Raw genomic sequence first — 23,983 nt, forward strand, 5'->3', positions numbered from 1 at the left:
TCACAGTTAAACACAAAATTCAAGGAAGGAAACATTATTTAACCTTCCTGCACCTCAATTTCCTCATCTTTAAAATGGAGAATAATATTTACTTGGAAGGTTATTATACGTTTTAAATTAGGTGAGATATGGCGAGTGCTTAACACAGCTGGTGCTTATTCAGTGAGGGCTGTTTTGAGATGATCGAAGATGTCCCTCCAAGCCCTGGTGTTTTATGAATGCAGGTGGAGCCGACCACATCTTGGTTTCTAAGCCTGCAAATGATCGCTCCCTACGACTGCAGGCCTTGCAGCGTGGTTCTGTGTCCTTGAGAAAGCACTTGGAAGGTTTTCCTCTGAGGTCATATATTTTGTGGAAGCAAGAGAACAACAAATCATTGCTTATGAGTGAGCACAGCCATTTCCTCCTCTGGCGCTCTGTGCTGGCTGAGAGGGGCCTTTCCATCCAGGATAGCCCCCTGGTCCAGAACTGTGCAGGCAGGCTGAGGATGCGCTGACCAGGGCTGTGGCCTCGGGCCCGGAGATGAGAAAGGAGACATGACTTGGCCCCTTCTTCTCCTCCCTTCTGAGCCATGGGGAAAGGCTGCAGCTTGTGACAATAGTGGCCAGATCTGACAAACACTGAAGACCAGCCAATGGCCCTGCAAAGCCAGCAATACCATACATTGGTCAGTAATCCTATATAATAAAAGGCCAGGGACCATAAGCATAACAACCGGAATGACCGCTCGACCAGTTGCCATGAGGTGCATTGACCACCTCTCGGTCCGCCCCCCGACCCCGGCCCTCGAGCAGTAGTGGGCAGGGCGGCTCATGGCGGCGAGCAGGCGGGGCGACAAGCAGCAACAAGTGGCAGCCAGCTATGGGGGCACGATTTCGTGCGCTGGGCCTCTAGTCAAAAAATAAAAGCCCGTTCCTTAGGAGACAAATCAGTCCTTAGATATCAAGACAGGGAAGAAGGAAGCAAGCTGAATTTCCAAAGTGCCCAGTACTTAGGAAACTAATCAAGAAATCTCTTTCCATCCCTTTGCAAACACAGGAGAAGGCTGGATTTGGACCCACCTCTCCATCCCCTGGTTTTTGGCAAAGTACCTTTTGCCAGAGCAGGGAGGACAGCTGGGACTGAGCTGGAACCCAGCGTGCCCTTGTGTCTGCCTCTGGCAAACCTAACTGCTACCCATCCCTCTGCGAGCCAGCGCTGCAGCTCAGCTCGGAGGAGGAAGTTTGGGGAGGGCCTTTGGGGAAGGTGCAGGAGAGGGACCACACTGCAGTGTGGTGGTTCTGGCCTATTTCTCCCAACTCAGGCAGCACTGGGAGGTGCAGAGATTGGAGGCAGGCAGTTCCCTCCAATTTCTTGCAAGATTTGGTTCTGCCATTTAAGCAAATGTGCAAAGAAGTGGATTGAGACAGTTGTCCTCTGTATTTGCAAGGGCACGGATGCACCAGGGCAGGGTCTGGTTCTTTGCCTGTGCGAGTGCATCCTGCGGCCTGGTGCTCCTTTGCATCCGGCAGAGTGGGGAAGAGACCTCGGGGTCGAATAGCAGCTCTACCTCTTACTAACCCACGTGACCTTTGGTGCCTTACTTGACCTCCCGGAACCTCACCTGCTGGATCTGTGAAATGGGGATGATAGCAGAACCTGCCCCACAGGAGTGCATGGGAGTACATTGAAATAATTGATGTACAGCACTTAGCCCAGGACCAGGCACACAGGGAGAGCTTACCTCATAGCAGCTGTTTCCAATAGGAGTGTTGTGTAGTGATGAACATCGATTGCTTAGCTTATGGGAATGAAGCAGTTCTGAATCCCAAGTTTCGTTCCCACAGGCTCTTCCAGAGACGCTCTTGAGAATGCCTGTCTTAATGCCAGGGCCGTGTCACTTAGCCACTGTGCCCTTCTGCAGACAATCTGAAGGTGGGGATGGGGTCTGAAGTTGGCAATTTTGCCTCCAAATGTTGATTTGATCTCAGCCTACAAAAAGCTGCCACTCAAAGAGCTGGGAAAATGGGAGTGCCCCAGGAGGTACGCAGCATTTGCCCAGGAGCCATAGTTGTTGTTGCTGTAATTACCATGATTCGTGTTATTAATTATAACACAATAACATATGATAACATTTATTAATAGCTTGCCGTGTGCCAAGAATTGTGCAAGCTTCTAATAGATAGTCTCATTTGATTCTCCCAACAGCCAAATGAGAGAAGTACAGTTATTACACCCATTTTCCAGATGCAGAAACTGGCTCAGAAAAAAAAAAGAATACGGAGCTTTCCAGAGGCCACCCAGCTAGTAGGTGGCCGAGCCCGGGGTTCAAAGCCGACCACCAGCCTGGCTATCTGCAACAGACTCTTCTTAGCTCTCACCAGAGGCTGTTATTCTTGAAAATCCTCACCTCTGATTTCCTCTGGCTCCCGTTCAAGGTCACATTTGAACAGGGCGTCCCGGTGCCAGTTTTCATCAACCAGAGTCTGCAGAGCCTCTGCCAACAGCATCCCACGTGTAGCATCTTTAAATTGCTGTCAAGATAGAACTGGCCCCATAGACATGATTTGGTAGAAGGCAGAGAGTTTGTGGTTAATTCATCATCTCGGGGTCTGAGGGGTTGAAAAATTTAAAGACCAACATTTGGCATGGCTTCTTCCAGAATGAGTGAATTATTAGCAGTCAGGCAGGCCTCAACTTTTTATTCTGTCATACCTTTTATGATCATTTTTAATCTCTGGGGGAAAAATTGGTGTGGACGCTAGAGTAAGACAAGGGTATCTAAGTTTATCCCTGCCCTCTCGCCCAGGTCCCTCCACCCCTCCACCCCAGCCCCTTGGCAAGTGTAGGCCCAGCCTAAATGCCTCCCTCAGCTGTTTATTTAAGAAGATGCAATAACAATGGCCAATTATAAAGAATTTACTTCCTCAGCTCCAAAGAAAATCCTTTCTTTATACGTTACTTCAGTGTGGGTGTGGGTTGTTTCTATAAGCTGTTAGAACACCGCTAGTCTAGTCAACACAAGAGTTGCTACTCCAAGATTTTCCAGTCCCCACGTCTAGCTTTGTTGGAATTGATATTGTTACCCAACAAAGAAGCACTGCTTTATCTTTCTTAAGACTCCACTGTCAACCCACTGACATTTAAGAAGAACAGAGTATGTGAATGGCATGCCTGTTGAGATCAAAATTTCTGGCAACTCCCCCACAACGGATCTAAAAACACAGTAGAGACCATTCAGGCAAACAAGACCAAACAAGCAAACAGGATGCATTAAGTGCATATTCAAATGCTTAGATTGTCAATAGACAGGAAGCACCTTGTCCACACTTGGACTTACCTCTGCTGAGTGCCTCACCTGTCCCACCCTGTCTTTTCACAAAGAACCGATACACAGCTCCTTCTCCCTAGGACAAAAGTCACCCAGTCCCTAAAATAAATCCCGGGTTCTCAGCTCAAGGCATATCAGGTGCACTATAACAGGTTAGCCCCTCGATTTTAATGACAATTCCTGCGAATGGCATACTGATTAGGTTAACACTATGTAAGCATTTATGTGACATAGTTATTCGTGGCTCAATTGCATTATTATGTGATTTCATATTTATATGCTAGAAGAACTATTAATAATATGCACATTAATTAAACCCAAGAAATGTGTGAAACACAGAGTGGCCGTGAAGGTTCTGGGTTACTACTTTTGGTTTCACCATAGATCAGGGGCCTCCGTTGCCTTGGAGAAGGACATTTTCATGTAGTTTGACTTTGTGGAAAGCAGTAAGCATATTGCTGCCACTGTTTGTATTTCTGGAATGGAAAGCCATCCCATCCAGCAAGCACATGGGATGGCTGTAATGAAAACTGATAAACACAAGTAGTGCCTGAGATCAGCAGTCGTAGCAGAAGTGTTGTCGTGTCAGGGATACGTTATCCACTTAGAATACTAAGGGGCCCAGGTTAAACCAGCAGTCAAAAGCACAGATGCCGCCCTAGTGGGTTTGGCTCAGTGGATAGAGCATCGGCCCACCGCCTGAAGGGTCCTGGGTTCAATTCCAATCAAGGGCACGTACCTAGGTTGCAAGTTGGATCCCAGCCCTGGTCCGGAGCATGTGGGAGGCAACCAATCTATGTGTTGCTCTCACATTAATGTTTCTCTTTCTCTCTCTCTCTCTCTCTCTCTCTCTCTCTCTCTCTCTCATTCTCTCTTTCACTCCCTTCCTTCCACTCTCTAAAAATGAATGGGGGAAAATATCCTCTGGTGAGGATTTACTAAAAAACAAAGATAAGGGGTTGTTCAGGTTGGTGGCAAAGCAGAAAAACCAACTGAGGGTGTTCAGCTCTATCCAGTTGCTGCCATGAGAGAATACAGAGTCAGTACTTCTGTTCCTTTTTTATTTTCAAGAGAAGTCAGGAAACCGGAACACTGTACAAAATCTTGACTGAATTTTTGACAATACCCACCTTAGGGCAGCCGGTTTGTGACTTCTGCCCTCGATAGACGAAGTTTACTTCCCCTTTGCAAGTCTGCAGCTCCGTCTTGTCCGCCCTTTCATTCCCAGAAGGACTGAGCGGTGTTCCATGTACATGGTTTTGGGGGAACATTCCAGCCATCGTGTAGCATCTTTCACAGTTTCCATTCATCCTTCCCCTCTCACTTTTACAGCAACCCTCCGGGGAATTACTGCTGTTTGCACTGTTTGGCAGAGGGATATGCTGAGAATTAAAGAAATGAGGTCCTGGGCCCAGGTTCACACATCTTGAAAGTGGCAGACCCACGCCTTGAGCCCACCTCTTCAGATTTGACCTCCTAACCATGGCTGGATGCCCCCCCCCCGCCCCGCCAGGCACTCCCACATCACCCCGCATAGACCCCAGTGGTGGCATTTGGCACTCTGCATCGTAATATCTTTCCCTTCTATCTCCTGTTCCTAATTGAAAAAGATGACTTTGGGATAGATAGATAAATGAGCAGATATAATCAATGTCACAGTGGAAATGAACAACGGTAATGAGGAGACCATCTTCCAATGCGGAGGACGCTGGGTAATTTTTGTGGTTCTTGCAATAATTTGATTTATTTGCAGCGAAATGGCATGTTGCTCCATAGGAGGGCTGGGTGAGTGGAGAATTATGTATGCTTTCATCCTCCGGATTCTTCTTTCCCCATCTCCCCCAGGAAGCTCTTGGCCTTCTCTGTAGGAGAAGTGCAGAGAGCTGGACTCCCCCGGTGAACTGGAAAACGCACCTTCCACTTCATTTGGAACGTGCCAGGTCGGCGCTTGCCTCCCCCTCAGCCTCCCCCCCGGGGGTGTATCATCAGCAGAAAGGCAACCACAGGAATCCCACCCACACAGAGCGCAGATGGACAGAGAAGGGCCACACAGGCTGGAGTGGGCAGAGCAGCCTTAGCTCGGGGTGCACAGACAGGAAGCAGGCAGGTTTCGGTGTCTCATTTAGTGAATTAAATGCCTCACACAGCCTCTTTGTACTTTGGGAGAGTGTGTGGTCTCCAGAGCTGGAGAGGGGGAGCCAGAGGCAGAAGGAGATGGAAAGTTAGGGCTTGGGGGCCAGGGAGGGAGGTTCTCACTTGTACACTGATTCATCTCGTCTTCCCCGGGCAAGTCTCATCATTATCCACCTAATGGAGAATAATGACACCACTTGGATGGGTGTGGGGCGGGGGGGAGGGGGGGGGTGGTGAGAGAGGCGTGCAATTCATTAACCGTGAGTGAGGGGTTTGGCCAGCATCTCCGAAGGATCATGATTACATCACTTCACCCCCTTTTCTCACCTCTTTCCACTAATACGAGGCAAATGCTAAATAACTATATAATAATACATTACTAGACAGAAAATATAATAGCCTGCTACGGCTATGAAACTCCCTCAAAGATATATTTAAAATGTCACTGGTGCATAATGTAAAATGCGAATTACAGGTTCATTTGGAGGACGCGATTTAAAATCCGTACAATTGTACAGTGGCATTTCCCACTGGGTTTGCGCTTTAGTTGTCTTTTTCTGAACACCAAAAAAAAAAAAAAATCCTCCACAGAGATGCAAACTTCGAGGCCGTATTTTCCTTTCCTCCGTATTTTCCTTTCTCGTTTTCATTGGCCAGGATGCTCTGCAAACCTAGTATCTTCTTGACATGTTGTCTTTTCCTGGGGATGAGTCTGCAGGCATCACAGGAGCCACGGGGTGTAGATTACACCTTTTGGAGATGTCGCCCGGCCACAGAAGGATACAAGTAGTTGAAATGTGTGTCCAATTGCTAGCTTAAATGACTTGAGCCAACTTCTTAAAGCCAGGACAGCAGGGGCTGAGGATTTCAGAAGTTGGCAGGGGCCAAAAATGACAAGGCTGGGCAGTCACCTGCGGAGCTGCCAACCCTGACTGGAGGCTTCAAAACATAAACTTCCTCAGAGGACACAAATCAAAAGTCATGTTTCCGCAGCCATTAAAACCAACTCACAGGCTTACGTTGCATCGTGCACCACTTTCATTTTCGTTCTGCTTAAAATAGTTCATTGTGTGGATCGAGCGTGGGTTGCTCGGAAAACCCTGGGCGGAGTTGTCATATGTGGTCATAGTTACAAGGGACTTCGTACAGAGGTGGAGCTCTCCTTTGTGTGTGTTTCCCGCACGGAGGGGGATTTCAAGGTTGGGAAACAGGATGCAGTTTGGAGTCAAAGGTCATGGCTTGAAAACATCAACCCTGACCTTCTCTGGAGACAGAGTCCTAGAGGTTCCTCTCTCAGAGGAGAGATGGCATCAACCCGCTGGTTTGAGCGGGCTCCCAGGTGTGTGGATGTTGACTCCTTACAGATAAAAACGTATCCATATATGTGGATACACGTATTTTTAGTTAATTGTCAACCTTTTTTTAAAGTGGGAAATTTTATCTAAAAATCTAGATCGTTAGTTTTCTTAGAAAAACTAGATCTGTCCCTTGAGCCCTAATCCCCTCATGGCCACGTGGGCCGGGGCCTGAGTGAGGGCTGCCCCTACCCTCGCTGGTTCCCCTCCATCCAACAACTGGTCCATTTCTGGTCCTGCCTGACCCCTACAAGTGGTCAAATTTGCTTCTCCGTGGCTCAGAGTGTGCCATGTTCTCATTGTCTTTAGAAAAAGGAAGTCGTTTCACAGAATGTGCGCGGTCTACTGGTTTACCAGGAAATGGAACGGGGACTTGTCCCAGGAATGATTGGCCTTGAACTTTCCATGCAGGATTAATATATTTAAAATAACTCCACCGGTCAGCCTTCTTTTGCTAACCAAGTTTCTCATTCTTCAGTTGATGCCAATGGAAAAAGGCCAATGGAAGCATGTTATTATGAGTAACCCTGGGATGCTTTACGTGGTCTTAGCTCTCTCTAGTTTGCAACGTTCAGCAATCGCCAACATAATCACTTTGGTTCCAGGCTTTCCTCCCCAGGTTTGCAGAGTGTCTGCGGCTGTAACCTGCAGTCACTGATGGTTGTTTCTCCTTTCTCTTTCCAGGCCCTCCGAACCACAGCCAGTCGACTCTGAGGCCCCCTCTGCCACCTCCTCACAACCACACGCTGTCCCATCACCACTCGTCCGCCAACTCCCTCAACAGGAACTCGCTGACCAACCGGCGGAGTCAGATCCACGCCCCGGCACCCGCGCCCAATGACCTGGCCACCACGCCCGAGTCCGTTCAGCTTCAGGACAGCTGGGTGCTAAACAGCAACGTGCCACTGGAGACCCGGTAAGTCCCCATGGCCGATCATGCCCGTGTACCTACCTGAGCCACCCACACTGAGCCCCTGGGTGGCTCTGAGGTGCAGTGGGGGAGAAAATCTTGGCATAAATAAATGAGGCAAGTCTACCACCTCCTGGTGGTTCCCTGGGGAATTTGACCCTGGATGGTAGGGTGATAGGTATTTCTCTGTTCACACGTGTTTCCTTTCAATGCTTGTTTACTCTCTTAGCTCTTGTGTACCCAACTAATAGAATTAGCATAACATATTTTTCCTCAGAGGCTCATGGGAAACATGCTTATAAGGATATATTGACTGAAAGCTACTGATAAATTATGCATTTGGCCTTTCTTGAAGTAATAAATGAAGACTCATTTGAAATTAAGTGTTTGGGGAGACCTTGAGAAACAATCCCTGATTCCAGACTGACGGAAGTATAGTTTTAATTTATATTTCATCCAGCAAGCGGTCTCGGTTTAATCCCTCCCGTATACACTGGCAGCCTGAGGGGCAAACAGTAATGTGTAAAAACAAACAAGAGAAAAAGGGGCCGCGCATGTTGGGAGGGGAGAGTTTCAAAGTGATCTTCAGGCCTGGCTCTGTTTGGGTTTGCCTTTGCTTCTGTCCTTTTCTCACTTCTGGTCTTTCCAAGTGTGCCCACCTTCAGGGCCTGGAACAAGGGTCACAGCGTGGCTGCAGGGATGTGATTGACAGCGAAGGCCACACGTGGGTGGGCCAGGCCTTGGTGCTCCCTCCCCAGACACCTGCATGGATTCTGTGCTCACATTGTTATGGTTTTCTCATCTGGAAGAATCACAGAGAATGAACAGAGAAAGGGGCTAATTCATATGGACCCTTTCAAAAGTTCTCACATGGGTTTTGTTGGTGTTTTCTTCTTTAATATATTTTTATTGATTTCAGAGAGGAAGGGAGAGGAAGGGAGAGGTAGAAGCATCAATGATGAGAGAGAATCATTGTTTGGCTGCCTCCTGCACACCCTCTACTGGGGATCATGTGCCCTGACCGGGAATCGAACCATAGCCTCCCAGTTCATAAGTGACACTCAACCACTGAGCCACACCAGCCAGGCTCTAACTGGTTTTTAGACTTTTTTATTTTCAGTTTAATACTAGCTTTATTGAGGGCACATGTAATATTAGTCTTAATTGCAAAAATGTTAGCCACATTTAGAAAAAAACTAACTTACTGGGAATATAACTATATATTTCTAAATGACAGATGAAAGAATACTAATTCTTTTCTTGTAAGTTACTTAGGTTTAAGGAAAGATAGATATAACCTGTAATTTTTTTGGTAACAACCATTGACTTTTCTGTGCTGACCTGAAAACAAGTTTACAAGCCGTAGATTTTCATGTTGTTTCTTTGTTTTGTTTCTTTGTTTGTTTTGTTTCACGTCAGCATTGTCGCCTTTAATAGGAAAGGTCCTTTTTGTAATTGAGGTATGTAATTGACATATAATATCATATTAGTTTCAGGCATACAACAGAATGATTTGATACTCATATATATTGTGAAATGATCACCACATTAAGTCTAGTTAACATCGGTCACCATAACAAAGTTATAATAAAAAAATTTCTTACAATCAACTTTTAAGTTCTACTTTCTTAGCAACTTTCAGATCTGCAACACAGGAAGCTGGTACCTTTTTACCCCCTTCACCCATTTCTCCCACCCTCCATGCTCCCCCTCTGGCAACCACCAATCTATCCTCTGTATCTATGAGTTTGGTTTTGTTTTTATAAGATTTCACATATAAGTGAGGTCATACAGTATTTCTCTTTCCCTGTCGACTTATTGCACTTAGCATAATGCCTTCAAGATCCATCCACATTGTCACGAATGATAAGATTTTATTCCTTTTTTATGGCTGAATAGTATATTGTTTCTCATCTATAATATTTTTTGTTTTAATAAGGTCGTGAGCATTAATATGTTGTACCCCATCGTCCCTGTCGTCACTCCAAGCTTTATAATATTTTATTTTCTGACAATTATAGGTTATTCTTAATCATGCCCACAATCTTCATCTCTAAGGCTTAAAATATGTGAAGTCAGTAGAAACCATGCATATATTACATGTAAGCAGTAGACTTAAACATCTGCACTGATTTAGTAACCCTCTAATAAACAGCTTTGCTGGCTGGTTTCCAGGCTGACGCTGCCTGGTCCAGCAGGCTGTACGCAGGGTGTCTCCATGGTCGATGGTCTTTAGGCCGGATCAGACTTTCTGTCTTTTCCTCCTTGTATTTAGGAACTGCCATAGACTTTGTTGGGCACTAGTCAGCCAATTTTTACATTGACAGACTGTTGTTTGAAAAAATAGTTTCTGGACATAAAGGCTACATAGAGTGGACTAGATGAAGAAGGTGATGGAGTCAGAGAAAGGCAAGGAGAAATGTAACAGCTGTTGGAGATGAAGAAAGCAGAGAGGAAGGAAGAGGACACTATCCCCATGAACAACCCGTGTTGGTTGTGCACTTTGCATGTGCAGGACCCAAGTGCTCTGCATGCCTGTCTCCGTCAAGCCTGACAGCCCTCCAGTGGGGTCCGAAGGAACCATTATTATCACCCTTTTAAATATGTGGAGTCTAAGTGTTATAGCGGCAAAGTCATTGCTAGGAGGTCTTGGGCTTCAGGGAGATGGTAAATTAGGAGCCATCGTGGATGGACCTCTGGTGGCTCCACGCATGTCTGACAGGTGAATAACCACACACCTTCACTGGTCGCCCTAACTGTTACATGTCCAGGGCAAGCTCCGTCCGAGCGGTTGCTCCTCACAAAGATTTCCCCCTTGGCAATAAGATCGGGCGTGCTCACACTACCTCCCATCTCCCATTGGTTTCCCTGGTGATTTATTTTGAGCCACTTGTACTTGTGTTCTCTTGACGAGGATCTGATGGAAAGGACCAGCAAAGCCATGCCTGTCACCTTTCTGTTTTAAGTTCTGCTAGATGTGGGCTTCTTAATGATGATTTTGGAGGAGGCAAGTTGAAGACAGAGCTTGGGGAGTAGACAGGATTGCTGAAACCTGGAAGCCTAGCAGAAGGAGAAAACCTCTTCTGCTCTTTGGTCAGGACGTTCAAGGTCCCAGGATTAGAGAACGCGAGGCCCTTGGGATGGAGTTATTACCGGAAATCAAACACGGGATACAGAAGTCAGCAGATAATTAAAACGCCATTCATGGAACTGAATACATATAACATGGATGTGCAACTGGTCTCATGTTTAAAAACTTTGGCAGTAATTCGTAGGATTATTGAGCTTTATGTTTCTCTTTTGAGTATGACTCATTCGGTGTCTTATTAGCAAATATTTACTGAGTCCCTCATGTATACCCAGGGCTATGTTAGGTACCGGGGAGATAATGATCAAAACGTGTATCCTGTCCTTCAGGGTTACAGAAGCTACAGGAGGAGAAAGGTACATGAACAAAAGGATAGTGTGGTGTATACAATAATGGGAGTGTGAGAAGTGATGAACTCTCTCGGGATGGTCCGGAAATGTTTCACAGCTGAGGGACTGTTTGAGCTGGGTTTTGAAGGATGAGTAAGAGTTTACCTCATGAATAAGTAGAAAAAAAACCCTCAAAATTGTAGCATATTATTTGTTCCCATTCCTCACGGGCTTTTCATATAGTCTTGGAAACTATAGAAGTGGACAGATCCACTCATTCAAATGCTGAAGCATTGTGAGTTTAAGAGTCATTTTCTTACTCACAGAAGGAAGCGTAGGCATGGGAGCTCTGGTTTTAGGGACATGCTGCCGTACCAGGATTCCCACTCAAATAAGGACTGAGTACCGCATCCAGGAGAGAAAACCAGGGAAGGCAAGACATCGTGGAGGCTGGTCGCGACGTAGTCATCAATATTGAAGACGCAGTGGAACTTTACACACAGCTTCCCCACCTGCACGCTCCTGCACACAGACTTCTGGCGTGATGGAAGGATTTCATAACCTTGCACTTGATGACAGACGCCCGCCACCCCCAGAGACTCCAAGCCAAGCCCAGTGTGTTTTCAGGCCCGTGAGGAACAAGCCCTTGCCGCTCTGTGTTGTTTTGTGACGTTCTGTCCGTCTTAATGAGGCGTGTCAGATCTCTGGGCTGGGCTTCTCCCGTCGTTTTCCATGACAAGTAGAATTAGAGGTGCTGATTGAGGAGGCATGGCCAGATAAATGGGACTGTGCAAATGGGGAATTTTACACCAGACAAAGCATATAAGGAAAAGCTCTGTATCGCTGTGAATCATATAAGTAATGCGGATAAATGTCTGTTACCAGAAGTAGTCAGTCCATGTACTAAACCATTATCTAATCCAAGAGAAAACACACGGGCCAGAGGAACTAATTGCAAGAAGTCTGTTCTGTCTTTTGTAATGTGTTACGTAACAAAATGACTCTGCCCATCCTCTTCCTCTCGGCCGACCCACGGGTCTTAGCACACAGTCCACATGCGTCTTTGGTGGATGTCGCCTCTCTCCCCTTCCTCTCTTGCGAGGGGCAAGGGCAGGAATCAGCATGGCCCGCTGCTGCCTGGGGAGTTTCTGAAGTCAGCACCTCTCATCTAAAACAGTAGGAAGTAGCTCAGCGGCAGAGCCTCCCTTTTCTTCTTGTCTGCATTTTGCTGAAGCAAGCTTCTCCCTCAGAACCCGCCTCAGCAGCAGGTCAGGAAAGAGAATTCCTAAGCAGGACGAAACCTCCCCGAGTTTCCTTTCGCCCTGAAATACCAAAAGCCCTCATTTTCATCACCAGGATCCTCAAGCTTACAAACCGGTTTGCAAGTTGCTTTTTAAAACGGTCATCCAGCCCGGCCGGCGTGGCTCAGTGGCTGAGCATTAACCTAGGAAGTGCAATTCCCTGTCAAGGCACATGCCAGGTTTGTGGGCTCCCTCCCCAGTGTGGGGCCTGCTGGAGGCAGCCGATCAATGATTCTCTCTCATCATTGATATTTCTCTCTCTCCCTCCTTCTCCCTTCTTCTCTGAAAATAATTTTAAAATATATTTTTAAAAATAATAAAGTTCATCCATGATCCATTCAAGAAACACCTATGAGAATCTACTATGTGCTGGGCACTGAGGGCTCAACAATGAAGAAGAAAAGCAAAGCCTTTCCCCAACAGAGATTTAAGGATGAATATAGACAGAGCGTGAGTGAGGGACCAGACAGGTGCCCCACACTGACACATGTAGTGAGTGCCCTGTGAAGTACAGAGAAACCAGACCCATGGGAAGCTGGCATTTAAGCAGACCCCTAAGAATGAGTCTGTGTTCATTAGCCTTACAGAACATTCTAGGTGAGGGGAGGGAAGACGCCAGGAAGGGAACACTGAGACACCAGGAAGGGAAGCAAGCTGAGAAGGTGGCAAGGGCAGGATGGCGCAGGCTTGGGGTAAAGACGTTGGACTCTACCCCCAGAACAGTGAAAAGTCACTGAAGCATTTGAAACAGGAGAAGGAAATGCTAACATTGTTTTGTTTCATTTTTAATGGTGGTAGCTGCCAGGTAGTAAGTAGATGGAGCGTAGGGTGGAAGGTGTAGCAAGGCTAAAGGTCTGGTCTGGAGGTGATTGCGTGGCTGAGATGCAAGGTGGTGTGTTGTGGCTTCCAGCAGGAGCCCCGCAGCTGCAGTGCCCGGAGCTGTGTGGCTTTCTCCGACCACGGAGACAGGAAGGTACACACTCCCAGGGGTGAGGCCTCTGTTGAAGGAAGGATCAGTGGGAATGAATGATTGCCAGAACTGGGAGCTGTGGGCGAGGTAGGTGTGAGCACAAAGACCAATGCTTTTGACGTAGGGGTGGGTGGATAGCGATGTCCTTTGGAAAACGAAAGTTCGGTCTTAGACGTGTGCAAATATGAGGCAACAAGAGAACTTAGCACAGCTGTTATTGGCCAGGCGTATTTTGATTCAAAAATAATAGTTGTAACACAGAAATTCCTGCATTTACAAATAATAGCATATTTGCTGCATCTGAAGCTCTCAGCAATTGATTTTTCTCTTTTAAAAAAATCTCTTGAGAAATTTTGTTCAATTTAAGTTATTGTACATGGTTGTACAGGTCTGTGAGTCACAATCCTTCTGGGTTTCTTTAATTTATCTTTATTACTGAAAATATTACAGATGTACCATTTGTTTGTTTGTTTGTTTGTTTGTTTTCCCATTGACCCTGTCCACCCCGTATTCACCCCTCCCAGGCCTTTGCCCCTCTATTGTCTGTGTCCATGGGTTATGCATATATGCATATAAGTTCCACAGGTTAATCACTCCCCATCCACCACCCACCACCCCGCCTTCACTCTAAAACTTGTCAGTCTGTCCCATGCTTCTGTGTCTCTAGATCTATTTTGTTCATTGGATTCCCACATATGAGTGAGATCATGTGATACTTACCTTTCTCTGACTGGCTTATTTCACTTAACATAAGCTCTCCAGGTCAATCCATGCTGTTGTAAATGGTAAGAGTTCTTTCTTTTTCACTGCTGCATAGTATTCCATTGTGTAGATGTACAACAACTTTTTATCCACTCATCTGCTGATGGGCACTTGGATTATTTCCAAATCTTACCTATTGTAAATTGTTCCACTTTTAGTCTACGGCCATATGCATATATTCTTCCTGATTGGTGTTTCTGGTTCCTTAGGATATATTCCTAGAAGTGGGATCACTGAGTCAAATGAAAGTTCCACTTTTAATTTTTTGAGGAAATTTCATACTGTTTTCTTCAGAGACTGCACCTGTCTGCATTCCCATCAGCAGTGTATAGGGTCCCCTTTTCCTCACATCCTAGCCATCACTTGTCTTTTGTTGATTTCACAACCCTTCTTGTCAAAAACTTTTTGTTTGAAACTTAGTTTTACATACATGACCCCGTTTAATCCCTCTTACCCTATGCTAGGTGTATGTTACTATCCCTATTTTAAAAAAATATAAACTGAGGCTTAGGAAGGTTAAATGACCTACACATCTCCAAATAAGCAAGTGGCAGAACTGTGATTTAAACCTGGGCCTGCCTGATTCCAAAGGCAATGTTCTTTTTTATTGTTGTTTGTTTTGGTTTTTTTTTGAGAGAGAGAGAGAGAGAGAGAGAGAGAGAGAGAGAGAGAGAGAGAGAGAGATTTGTTGTTCCACGTATTCATACATTCATTGATTGATTCTTATACGTGCCCTGACTGGGGCTCAAACCCACAACCTGGGCATATCTGGACAACACTCTAACCTACTGATCTACCCGGCCAGGGCCAACTGTCATGTTCTTAACTCCTATGTGATAGTGCCTTTGGGGCTAGAAATACAAAGCAAAATGATGCACAAATTAACTTGCCCAAGCCATGGAAATGGTGAGGTTGATACATGGTGACACAGGAGACGAAATTCCCTATGGGATGGACTCCGGCCTGTTGCTGGACATAGACTTGGTTATTGACAAAACCATAAGCCAGTTGGGATGTAAGGAACCCTGTCTGCAGCGCTGTGGGACTAGTGGCAGCCTGGCATGGTAAATGGGAGGCCTCCTGCTCCCTGGCGGTGGCGGCATAGGCTATGTGTGAGCTGACGCACAGAGCTTCAATGCTCTGCGTGGTATAGAATGTGAGAGCAAACTGACAGTCTAGAAATAAGAAGCACTGCTACCTCTTTAGCTCCTTGATTTATAGAATTTTTATCTTCCAGCCGGGCTCTGCCAGACAGGTGGGAGGAAGCCACACAGCCACGGGTGCAGCGGTTGACCGTTGGGTCGTATTTTGAATGTCATCGTTATTCCTGTTCACGGGAAGTCGTGCAAAGCGCTCTGAGAAAGAATTGACGATCCTGTGCTTTACAAAGTGTACACCTGCAACTGATACCAAACAATATTGGATGTAAACTGTACCTGAAAAAAATGTAGCACTTTGGGCTTGATGGATGGCATCCAAGGACTCTCATTTTGGTATCAGGATTCCAGAAACACACTTTTTGTCTTCAAGATGAAGTAAGGTTACCCCAGTCTGGATACCCTAGTGCAGTGGTCGGCAAACTGCGGCTCGAGAGCCACATGCGGCTCTTTGGCCCCTTGAGTGTGGCTCTTCCACAAAATACCGACTTCTGCGCATGGGCCACGAAGTTTCAATCGCACTGTACGTGTGCGCCCGCATGTGGTATTTTGTGGAAGAGCCACACTCAGGGGGCCAAAGAGCCACATGTGGCTCGCGAGCCGCAGTTTGCCGACCACTGCCCTAGTGCCTGTTTGGGAATTGAGACACGAGACCTTTATAGTAAGTAAGGTTTTCCCGGGGAAGCAGCAAGGTTGTTGAAACGTCGTCACCATGCAGAACCCCAAGACTATTCCAAACTTGTCTGATTTATTTTCCTACCTAAGGGATTAACTTCCTGACAGAATCACTGACACGCTCGATCTTGAGAATATTAAACCAAGGTAACCTGTTTACACTTTTTATGTTTCTGAGTGACGTTTGGAAACTAGAATTCATTCTGAGCGAACCAAAAGCATGCCAGCATTTTGTGAATCGGTAGGCAGCTGGATTTCTCTGTATTGTACACAACATTCTGCCCCTTCTCCATTCTCATCAGAGGCAACACGGACATTAATGAGACCCTCAGGTGAGCCTCTCAAGCTCAGCCTTATTTTATAGCTGCACCTCGCCTCTTTGACACCGTGATCCCGCCCGGCCACCAGCAGCTTTTCACGTCGCGGTGCACTTTAATTTTGTAGTTTTCTTAGTCTTCCTTGGAAACTGACAGCTTATTAATCTCAATAACCGAGCTGCTCGATAGGCAAGCTCTCCAATGAGAAAGCAGGCTGTGTCTTCCCTCCCCCGCCCTTGGCAGGTGGAGACAAGCGGTTGGTTGTTGGATAGAGGGAAGGGGTGGGGTGGTAGAGAAAAGCCAGTGAGGTGGCGGGGCAGTGGGGGGAGCACCCTGACCCCACATTACTTTCTGACAATTGGCAGGAAAATAAAGAGAACCTAGTTTCGTCTGCAATTTATGGCTTGTGCCCTTAAACACACTCCAACCATTAATATGAAAGAAACCCAGGGTCGTGGCACGTGTGCAAATTACAAGGCGCATGAAGAAAGAAACAAGTGTTGCATCTTATTCAAGACCACCCCAGGCTGCTCTGGGCCAGGTCTGCAAACCTGGAGGCATCCTTGAAGGTAGCGGTGTCCAAGGAGAGGCTGTCCTTTTTACATTTGGCTCCTGCTGTAAAATTAAAGCCCTGTGAAGTGTATTAAAGCTTTGGGGACTTGAACTTCTTACAGGGCAAGTTAGCACAGCTAAGCCTCTGGGTAGAAAGCACTTTTTGTACAAAAGCCATCCCTCCACAGCCTGGACCAGGGGACCGGATTATCGGTGGAGGCCACCTAGTGGTCATGCCTTGAAAATGCAAGGCTGCCCTGCGTGTAAGCGTGGAAAGCGCTTGGGTTAAACTCACAGTTGAAAAAAAGCGGAGTATTTCCGTTGTCTGTCTGAGCTCTTTCACCCATCCCGCTAATATCGACTGTCACTCCCTCGGGGCATTTCCCGCAGCCTCCCCAGAGGACTTGGTATCTGGCTCAGACAGGGAGAGACTCACTGAAAGTCCTTTTCTAATTCTGGCTCCCAATGCTCCTTTTCTTTCCACGGAAGTCAGATAAGGCCTCTGGTTCTCCCAGGCAGGGCACTCCGGCTCTGCGGCTTCTCTGAAGTTTCCTTTGATTTATTAGTCTCGGTCTCGCCTGCCTTTTGTGAGTTGGGATCTTGTGTCCCCAGAATCTATCCGTCACGAGGCTCTGGGCAGGTCCCCGCCACTGTGGCTGCGGCTCCTAGCTGACAGGGGAGTGTTCAAGAGACTCTTTGCCAGATAGCTTTTCTCCCTCCCAAACCCACCAAACAGTTTTGGGCTATTCCGTGAGCCTTGTTTGCAAATATCCACCTTTAGAGGTCGTGACTCTGCTAACCACAAAGGATTCCTCTCAAAATGGTGTGTTTTAAATCCTTACAGGACCCCTTCTTGCTCAGACTAGTGTTTGGGGAATCAGCAAATGCGCCCAAGTCCTGTCATCAGTGTTTCAGCTGTTCATGCCTTACGTTTCCAACGAGAGCGAGTAACACTTCTGTTTTGTTAGCTTGTCTTGCAATTGCCTTTAAGTGTGTTACAGCTTCAACGGGGGATGAGCAGAGCAGGTCCATTTTTCAACAATCAGTCTGTGAAGATGTTGCACACCAACCGTATGATGACTAAAAAGCTTCTTAAAATTTTAATTTTTTTGCACAAACAGATTTAAACACCCTGCCCTGAGAGAAGGCAGGAAATGTTGCTCTCCTTTGCCTTGGTGTGCTTAGATAAGAATTTGAAATGGAAAGCTTAATCTTAGTGACATTTTAATCTCTTATCAACAAGATCCTCTTACTGGCCTTGGGAGCAGGGTATGAGAAGGCATTGGGAGGGACCCTGGGGGAATCTACCCTGGATGATGCCTTACAATGAGAGAATAAGTGGTGAGGGGGACCCTCTGGCCATGGGGCAGGCTGTACACACATGGGCTTTGTGGGTGTCATGTAGCTGCTCTCTTAGTTGGTATCCTGCCCCCACCTACCGAAGCCTCCTGATCCCCAGAATCCACTGAGAACTTACGGCCATGTAAAAACCATTTCGCTTCCTGGAAACAACTGAACACTTTCTGGTCTATTTTCAGACGTCATCGTCTCCTCGGGGCCTGCGTCGTGCCAAGTATTGTATTAGGCACTTGGCACCATGTTACCCGGCTGCAGCCCTGTGGGACAGACACCCGCATCCCCTTCGGGCATGTCGGGAAGATGAAACGGGAGGATGAAGGGTTGGGACAGAATCAAGATGCTGGCAGAATTAGATTCAAGGCTGTAAACTGGGGCATTAGGCATTTTCTCTCAGCCTTGCTTTTCTCTGTTTCCTATCATTAATCTTCTTTTTAATATATGTATTCTTTTATTGATTTCAGAAAGGAAGGGAGAGGGAGAGAGATAGAAACATCAATGATGAGAGAGAATCATTGATCGGCTGCCTCCTGCACGCCCCCTACTGGGGACTGAGCCCGAAATCCTGGCATATGCCCTAACAGGGAATTGAACCATGACCCGGGTTCATAGGTCAACGCTCAACCACTGAGCCATACCGGCCAGGCCCTACCATTATTCTTCAGCAGGCCTCCTTATGTGAGATCTACAGGCTGTATTCTCTTAGCATAGAAACCTAACAGAAAAAGGATTTCTCCTTCCTGACATTTCAGTAACACTCCCTTGACCGAATTTCCTGGAGCCCAACTAGAGTCCTATGCCCAAGACAGACCGGATCCCGAGGCCTGAGGAACAAACCATGCTGATTGGCTAGACCTGGAGCATGTTCCCACATAGAGCCTGATAGAAGGAGAGGAGGGGTGGAGAGAAGGGTGAGGCCATAACCAAACACCGTGATATTAGCTGACCATTTAAAAGAAAAAGAAGAAAAAAGGTCAAGTGCAATACTAGTTTTGTCCCAGCTCAGCTGCCTTCTCCTCTTGCCTGATTATAGTGATTTTGTCCTCTGGGCACACTCAGTCTGAGGGGAAGGGGTGGAGGAATTAGGGGGCATTGGGTTATCTCACTTGCCTGGACACAGAACGGGTTTTACAGCTGATCCCATTATAAAGTGGAAAGAGTAACTTCCATGACTGCTTCCCACCCCCTTCTGAATCATCGCCCTCTCTGGTTCACATCCCAAACGTCCCACGACTTTACCTTTGCGTTCGCTGCGGCCCCTGCATGCGTTTTAACTTTTATTAGCCTCCTGACGTCCCTTTGAAGCGATCATCTTCCTTCCTGCAAAAGTGCCTGGATTCCGCGTTTTCTAATTAAAAAGTGCTCATTTATTGTCTCACTAACCAGTGCTCTTTACGAGGGCTCGTGATGAGAAAGTTAACTCAAAGCAAACTCGATGCCTCTCCCATCGCCCGAAAATGGCTGGAGAAGCAGTTTTACCTTCATGAACCTGAAGTGCTTTGGAGAACTTGGGGTTTTGCTTTTTTTTTTCTCACTAAAATCATGAATGGGAAACATTTAGCTCCATGCTCCAAGCTCCTGTTCTCAGCAATGCATTTTATCTGCTTTGTGTTGAAAATGTTAGGCAGGACGATTTGCAGGGGCCAGTCTGCTCCGTATTGGACCGTAATGCAGATAGCATCAGCCTCCGTGCACATCTAATTAGACAAGTTAATATCCTAATGTCGATAATTATGCCCATTGCATTTACATTCCTGTGAATCGATTGGATATTTAGAAGTAGTAAGGCTCAATGAAGTAGGGGGAAAGGAATCACCCATACATTTAAACCCACCTAGAATTTCAGTCTGATAGTGTGTGTGGCATTGGCGTGGGTGTGAGAAGAAGGCAAGGAGGGCATAGTCCGTGAGTTTCGGGGTTTGCTTTGTTTTCTGAGTTTTCACCATTGAGGGCCTTGTCTGGAATTACGAAAGTAGTGAGAGTGGGGACCTCCTCATGTCCTGCCTGTTGCATCCGTCTTCAAATGCACAACCCCATTCCGTTTGGGGGAAAGGGAGAAGTGTAGAAACCTCTACAGAGCTAAAGCCAAAGGGCTGTGTCACAAAGGGAGAGGAAGGGATGGAGGGAGAGAAGTAGGAGAGAGGAGAGAGGGTGGGGAGAGAAGGAGACAGGGTGGGGGAAGGGAGGGAGAGGTGGGGAGAGGAAGAGAGAGGTAAGGTCTCTGGCAATAAGGATACAGAAACAGTACCTAGTACCTGTTGGGAAGTTGTCCTTGATGCTGACCACTACGTCAGAACGTAGATTGTGAGAAGGAATCAAGGTCAACATGATTGAGGTTGATGAATTCTTTAGGCTCCCTTGACTCCTGAAGGCCTCCTCTGAATGCCCTAAGTGGGGCGGGCGGCCGGCAGGCCTCTGGATGGAGCTGTCCTCGCCTCTTTTCCTGCATGGTTCTGGGCCTATGTAAGCAGCCGGCAATCTTTATCTGCATTTCCTCCTGCAGAGGAATGGTCCAGAATGGAAGACAAAGAATTGCAACACATATTGCAACAGATTTTGTTTTTTGGTGTTTTCTTTGGGGGGTGGGGGGGGGGGAGTTCCAGTTATTTTATTATAAATATATTCATTCTTTTGATTAAAAAATTACCAATTAATAAGATAAAAAGTACACAGTAGTAATCCATGCCCCTCCATTCCTATTTCTAGGAAAAATCTCACTTGAAGGCTTGTTATTTAGGCTTCCGGAAATGCTTATGAACACCTGAGCATGTTTTCTAAGTTTAATATAAGTGGGATCGTGTTATACAGACCATTTGCAACTTCCTGTCTTAATTTCATGAGATATTGTGGAAATCATTTCCACGATAGGTAATTCCATGTAGACCTACCTCATTCTTTTCTAAAGTCTGTGTAATATTCCATAATGCCATCATTTATTTAGCCAATCTCTTCTTGATGGATGCTTAGATGGCTTTCAGGTTTTTGCTATTTCAAAACAAAGCTGTAAGGAAAGAGGCTTGCGTAGGTACCTTTCTTTGCATACTTACACGATTGTATTTAAAAGTTAAATTCCTGGAAGTGAAATTGCTAGATCAAAGGGTATGGAGAATGTGCGTTTTGAATTTTGATAGATTGTGCCAAATTACACCCATCTCAATTCAAATGTTCCAATCTCTCTTCATTCCTCCTCCTTTAATGGCCTGAATGTCTTTAATGGGTTCTTAAAAAAGAGTCCCGAAGTCTACGGTGTTGGATGTTAAACATAGAGCTGAAAGGATTTTCTTTTTCAAGGATGAATGTACTAAGAAATATTCGAGCATTCTGGAAACTCCCCCTCCCCCCCTCCTTCTTGCGTGCCAGGCGTAGGATGAGAAAGAGGCCTGGCTGTGGGCGAATCTGCCACTCACTTTCCCTGGCTCCTGCTTCAGGGCCCTTCCCTTAATTCCCAAATTCTGTGCGCAGTGTGGCCTGCGAGATTACCGACACCTAAACTTGCCTGCCTTTTGTTTTCTCATTTATAACTTCCCACCATTTGAATGTGCCTCTTCTCCCCGTCTCCCTTGCCGCTATCTACCTAACGGGGATATTACAGGGAAGTCTAAGACGACCTAGATCAGTGGTTCTCAACCTTCCTAATGCCGCGACCCTTTAATACAGTTCCTCATGTTGTGGTGACCCCCAACCATAAAATTATTTTCGTTGCTACTTCATAACTGTAATTTTGCTACTGTTATGAATCGTAATGTAAATATCTGATATGCTATATGTGTTTTCCGGTGGTCGCGACCCACAGGTTGAGAACCGCTGAAGAGTGATGCCTCCATCGGCAGTGTTATTGTTCTAACTATTGCAGGGGAGCTGATGATCAAGGGCTTGAAAATCCCCAGGAAGACACCTCTTTTGTGAAACGAGAATGGGAGGGCTCTGTCAAGAAGAGGCCCTCAGGCCACACTTAGATAGTTGCTTTATCTGAAACTCCGATTTTATGCTAAATAAGGATTTTTGTACTTCCCGCCTCCCGTTGGTAATCCCATTACTAGCTGTGTTCATAGGACTTCAGCTTAATTCCGCCAATATTTACAGAGGTCCTATTAGGGGCTGAGGGTGAAGGATAAAAAAAGGTATGACCTCTGGGAATTACTATCTAGTGAGGGAGATATGGCTGAGCAGATCATTTCTATTCATATAGGATGACAGAAGATGAAGGTAAGCTCAGAGGGCTGCATGCATGTATGGGAATAGGTGATGGAGCCAGGAGGGGGCGAGGGGGGGGAAGGGGGGCAGGGGTCAAGAGGGGGTTCTGGCAGAGATCCATACCTACCTGGTCAGGGAAGTGTGGCTAGTAGGAATGATGTCTGAGTCCCATTTTGATGACAAAGTGAAAGTCACCCCATCAAAGGCGCATTTCGGGCAGAGGCAAGAGAATGAGAAAAGGCCAGAAAAGCAATAGTGTGCAAGCATTCTAAGTCAGCTAGCTGGGGACTCGGGACACAGTGCTCGAGAGGCCTCCTGGCCGTGTGAGGACACCTCCTAGGCCTAGTCAGGGCCCGATGGTTTGTTCTGGGTGGGATGTGGGGCCTGGGGAGGGGTCCTTGCGATCACATTTGCAGGGAGAGGAGGAGAGATCTTGGCTAACATACCAGAAAGACAAGAACTGAAAGTCCAGTGCAGTTCACAGGAGGATCCACAGTGAAGAAAGGAAGTGGGGGAGAAGGGAGGAGACAGGGAAAGTGGAAGGAAAGAGATGTACACTTAAGGTAGGCAGTTTACAGACTCAGTGATCACCATCTCCATGGCAGCCAAAGCCAACACTTATTGAGGGGCTACTAGGTGTCAAGGATGTGCCGACTCCCTCACTGAAGCCACACAATATCCCTATGAAACAGTTCCAGTCCTTTTCACCACTTCCCATACGAAGAAACAGATTCAACGACATGAAGTCATTTGCCCAAAGGCTGCCCAGGTTCCAGGTGTGACAGCCAGGCCCGAACCCCACACACTGCCAGTAGTTTACCCAATGCCCACTGCCCCGCCCAGCCTGACCCTGGCCTTCCTCCTGATTCCGGCCCCTGCCCTTTCCATCCACCATCCTCTCCCTCTTCCCCCTGCCCTGGCAGAAATGCAGACCTGGCTTTGAGGTTCATGTAACCACTGAACTTCTTGTCAAGCAAAACCTTAGAGCCGGGAAGTGATCCCAGTTCAGGACCACGCGTCTGAGGTGTCTGCAGAGGCAGCCTGCCCTGCACCCTCCCCTCCGGGTTTTGTTTCATCCTGCCACATGCAAAGAAAATGCCTGCAGGTAGGCACCTGCCTTTTAGTCCAACGAGCCACCACCCTGTCAGGCAGCGTTCAGCTCGCCACGCCTCGGCTGTCCAACTGCATCTCCGTCACGACTTGCAAGATGGCAGTGACAAGCTTGTCGGGTACTTAAGGCAAGCGTGCATGACAGTTTTCCTTGACACCTGCATTTTTAAAAAGCCTGGCCTGGGGCCCTAGGAAACCCAGCATTTAAGAAACCAGGCGCCTTTCAAGGAAGCCAGGCTTGTGGAGTCTGCTTCCTGGGACTTGTCTTGTGACGGGGATGCTACTGCAGGATCCGCCTGAGAGTGTATTAAGGGCCAGGCCAGTATTTACGTGCTGATGCGAAATGACGGTTGCCTTTTTTAATGGCATTTTTTGACGAGTGAAATGTATGAATCCGCTCTGTGCGGCGTCAGTGGGTATGTGGCTGGCCTACAAACACACTTAAATGGCACACTTCTGCGAAG

The 23,983-nt window shown here is 46.9% G+C and overlaps 1 protein-coding gene across 1 annotated transcript in view; it reads left to right on the forward strand.

The window, feature by feature from the left end:
• TENM2 (teneurin transmembrane protein 2) overlaps positions 1-23,983 on the forward strand; it is an 881,884-nt gene that overhangs the window by 601,433 nt on the left and 256,468 nt on the right. Inside the window, 1 exon segment of the mRNA XM_023760070.1 lies at positions 7,483-7,714. Coding sequence (XP_023615838.1) covers positions 7,483-7,714 — 232 coding nt within the window.

Source organism: Myotis lucifugus, unplaced genomic scaffold (assembly GCF_000147115.1).
Source record: "Myotis lucifugus unplaced genomic scaffold, Myoluc2.0 scaffold_172, whole genome shotgun sequence".
Classification (NCBI taxonomy): Eukaryota; Metazoa; Chordata; class Mammalia; order Chiroptera; family Vespertilionidae; genus Myotis; species Myotis lucifugus.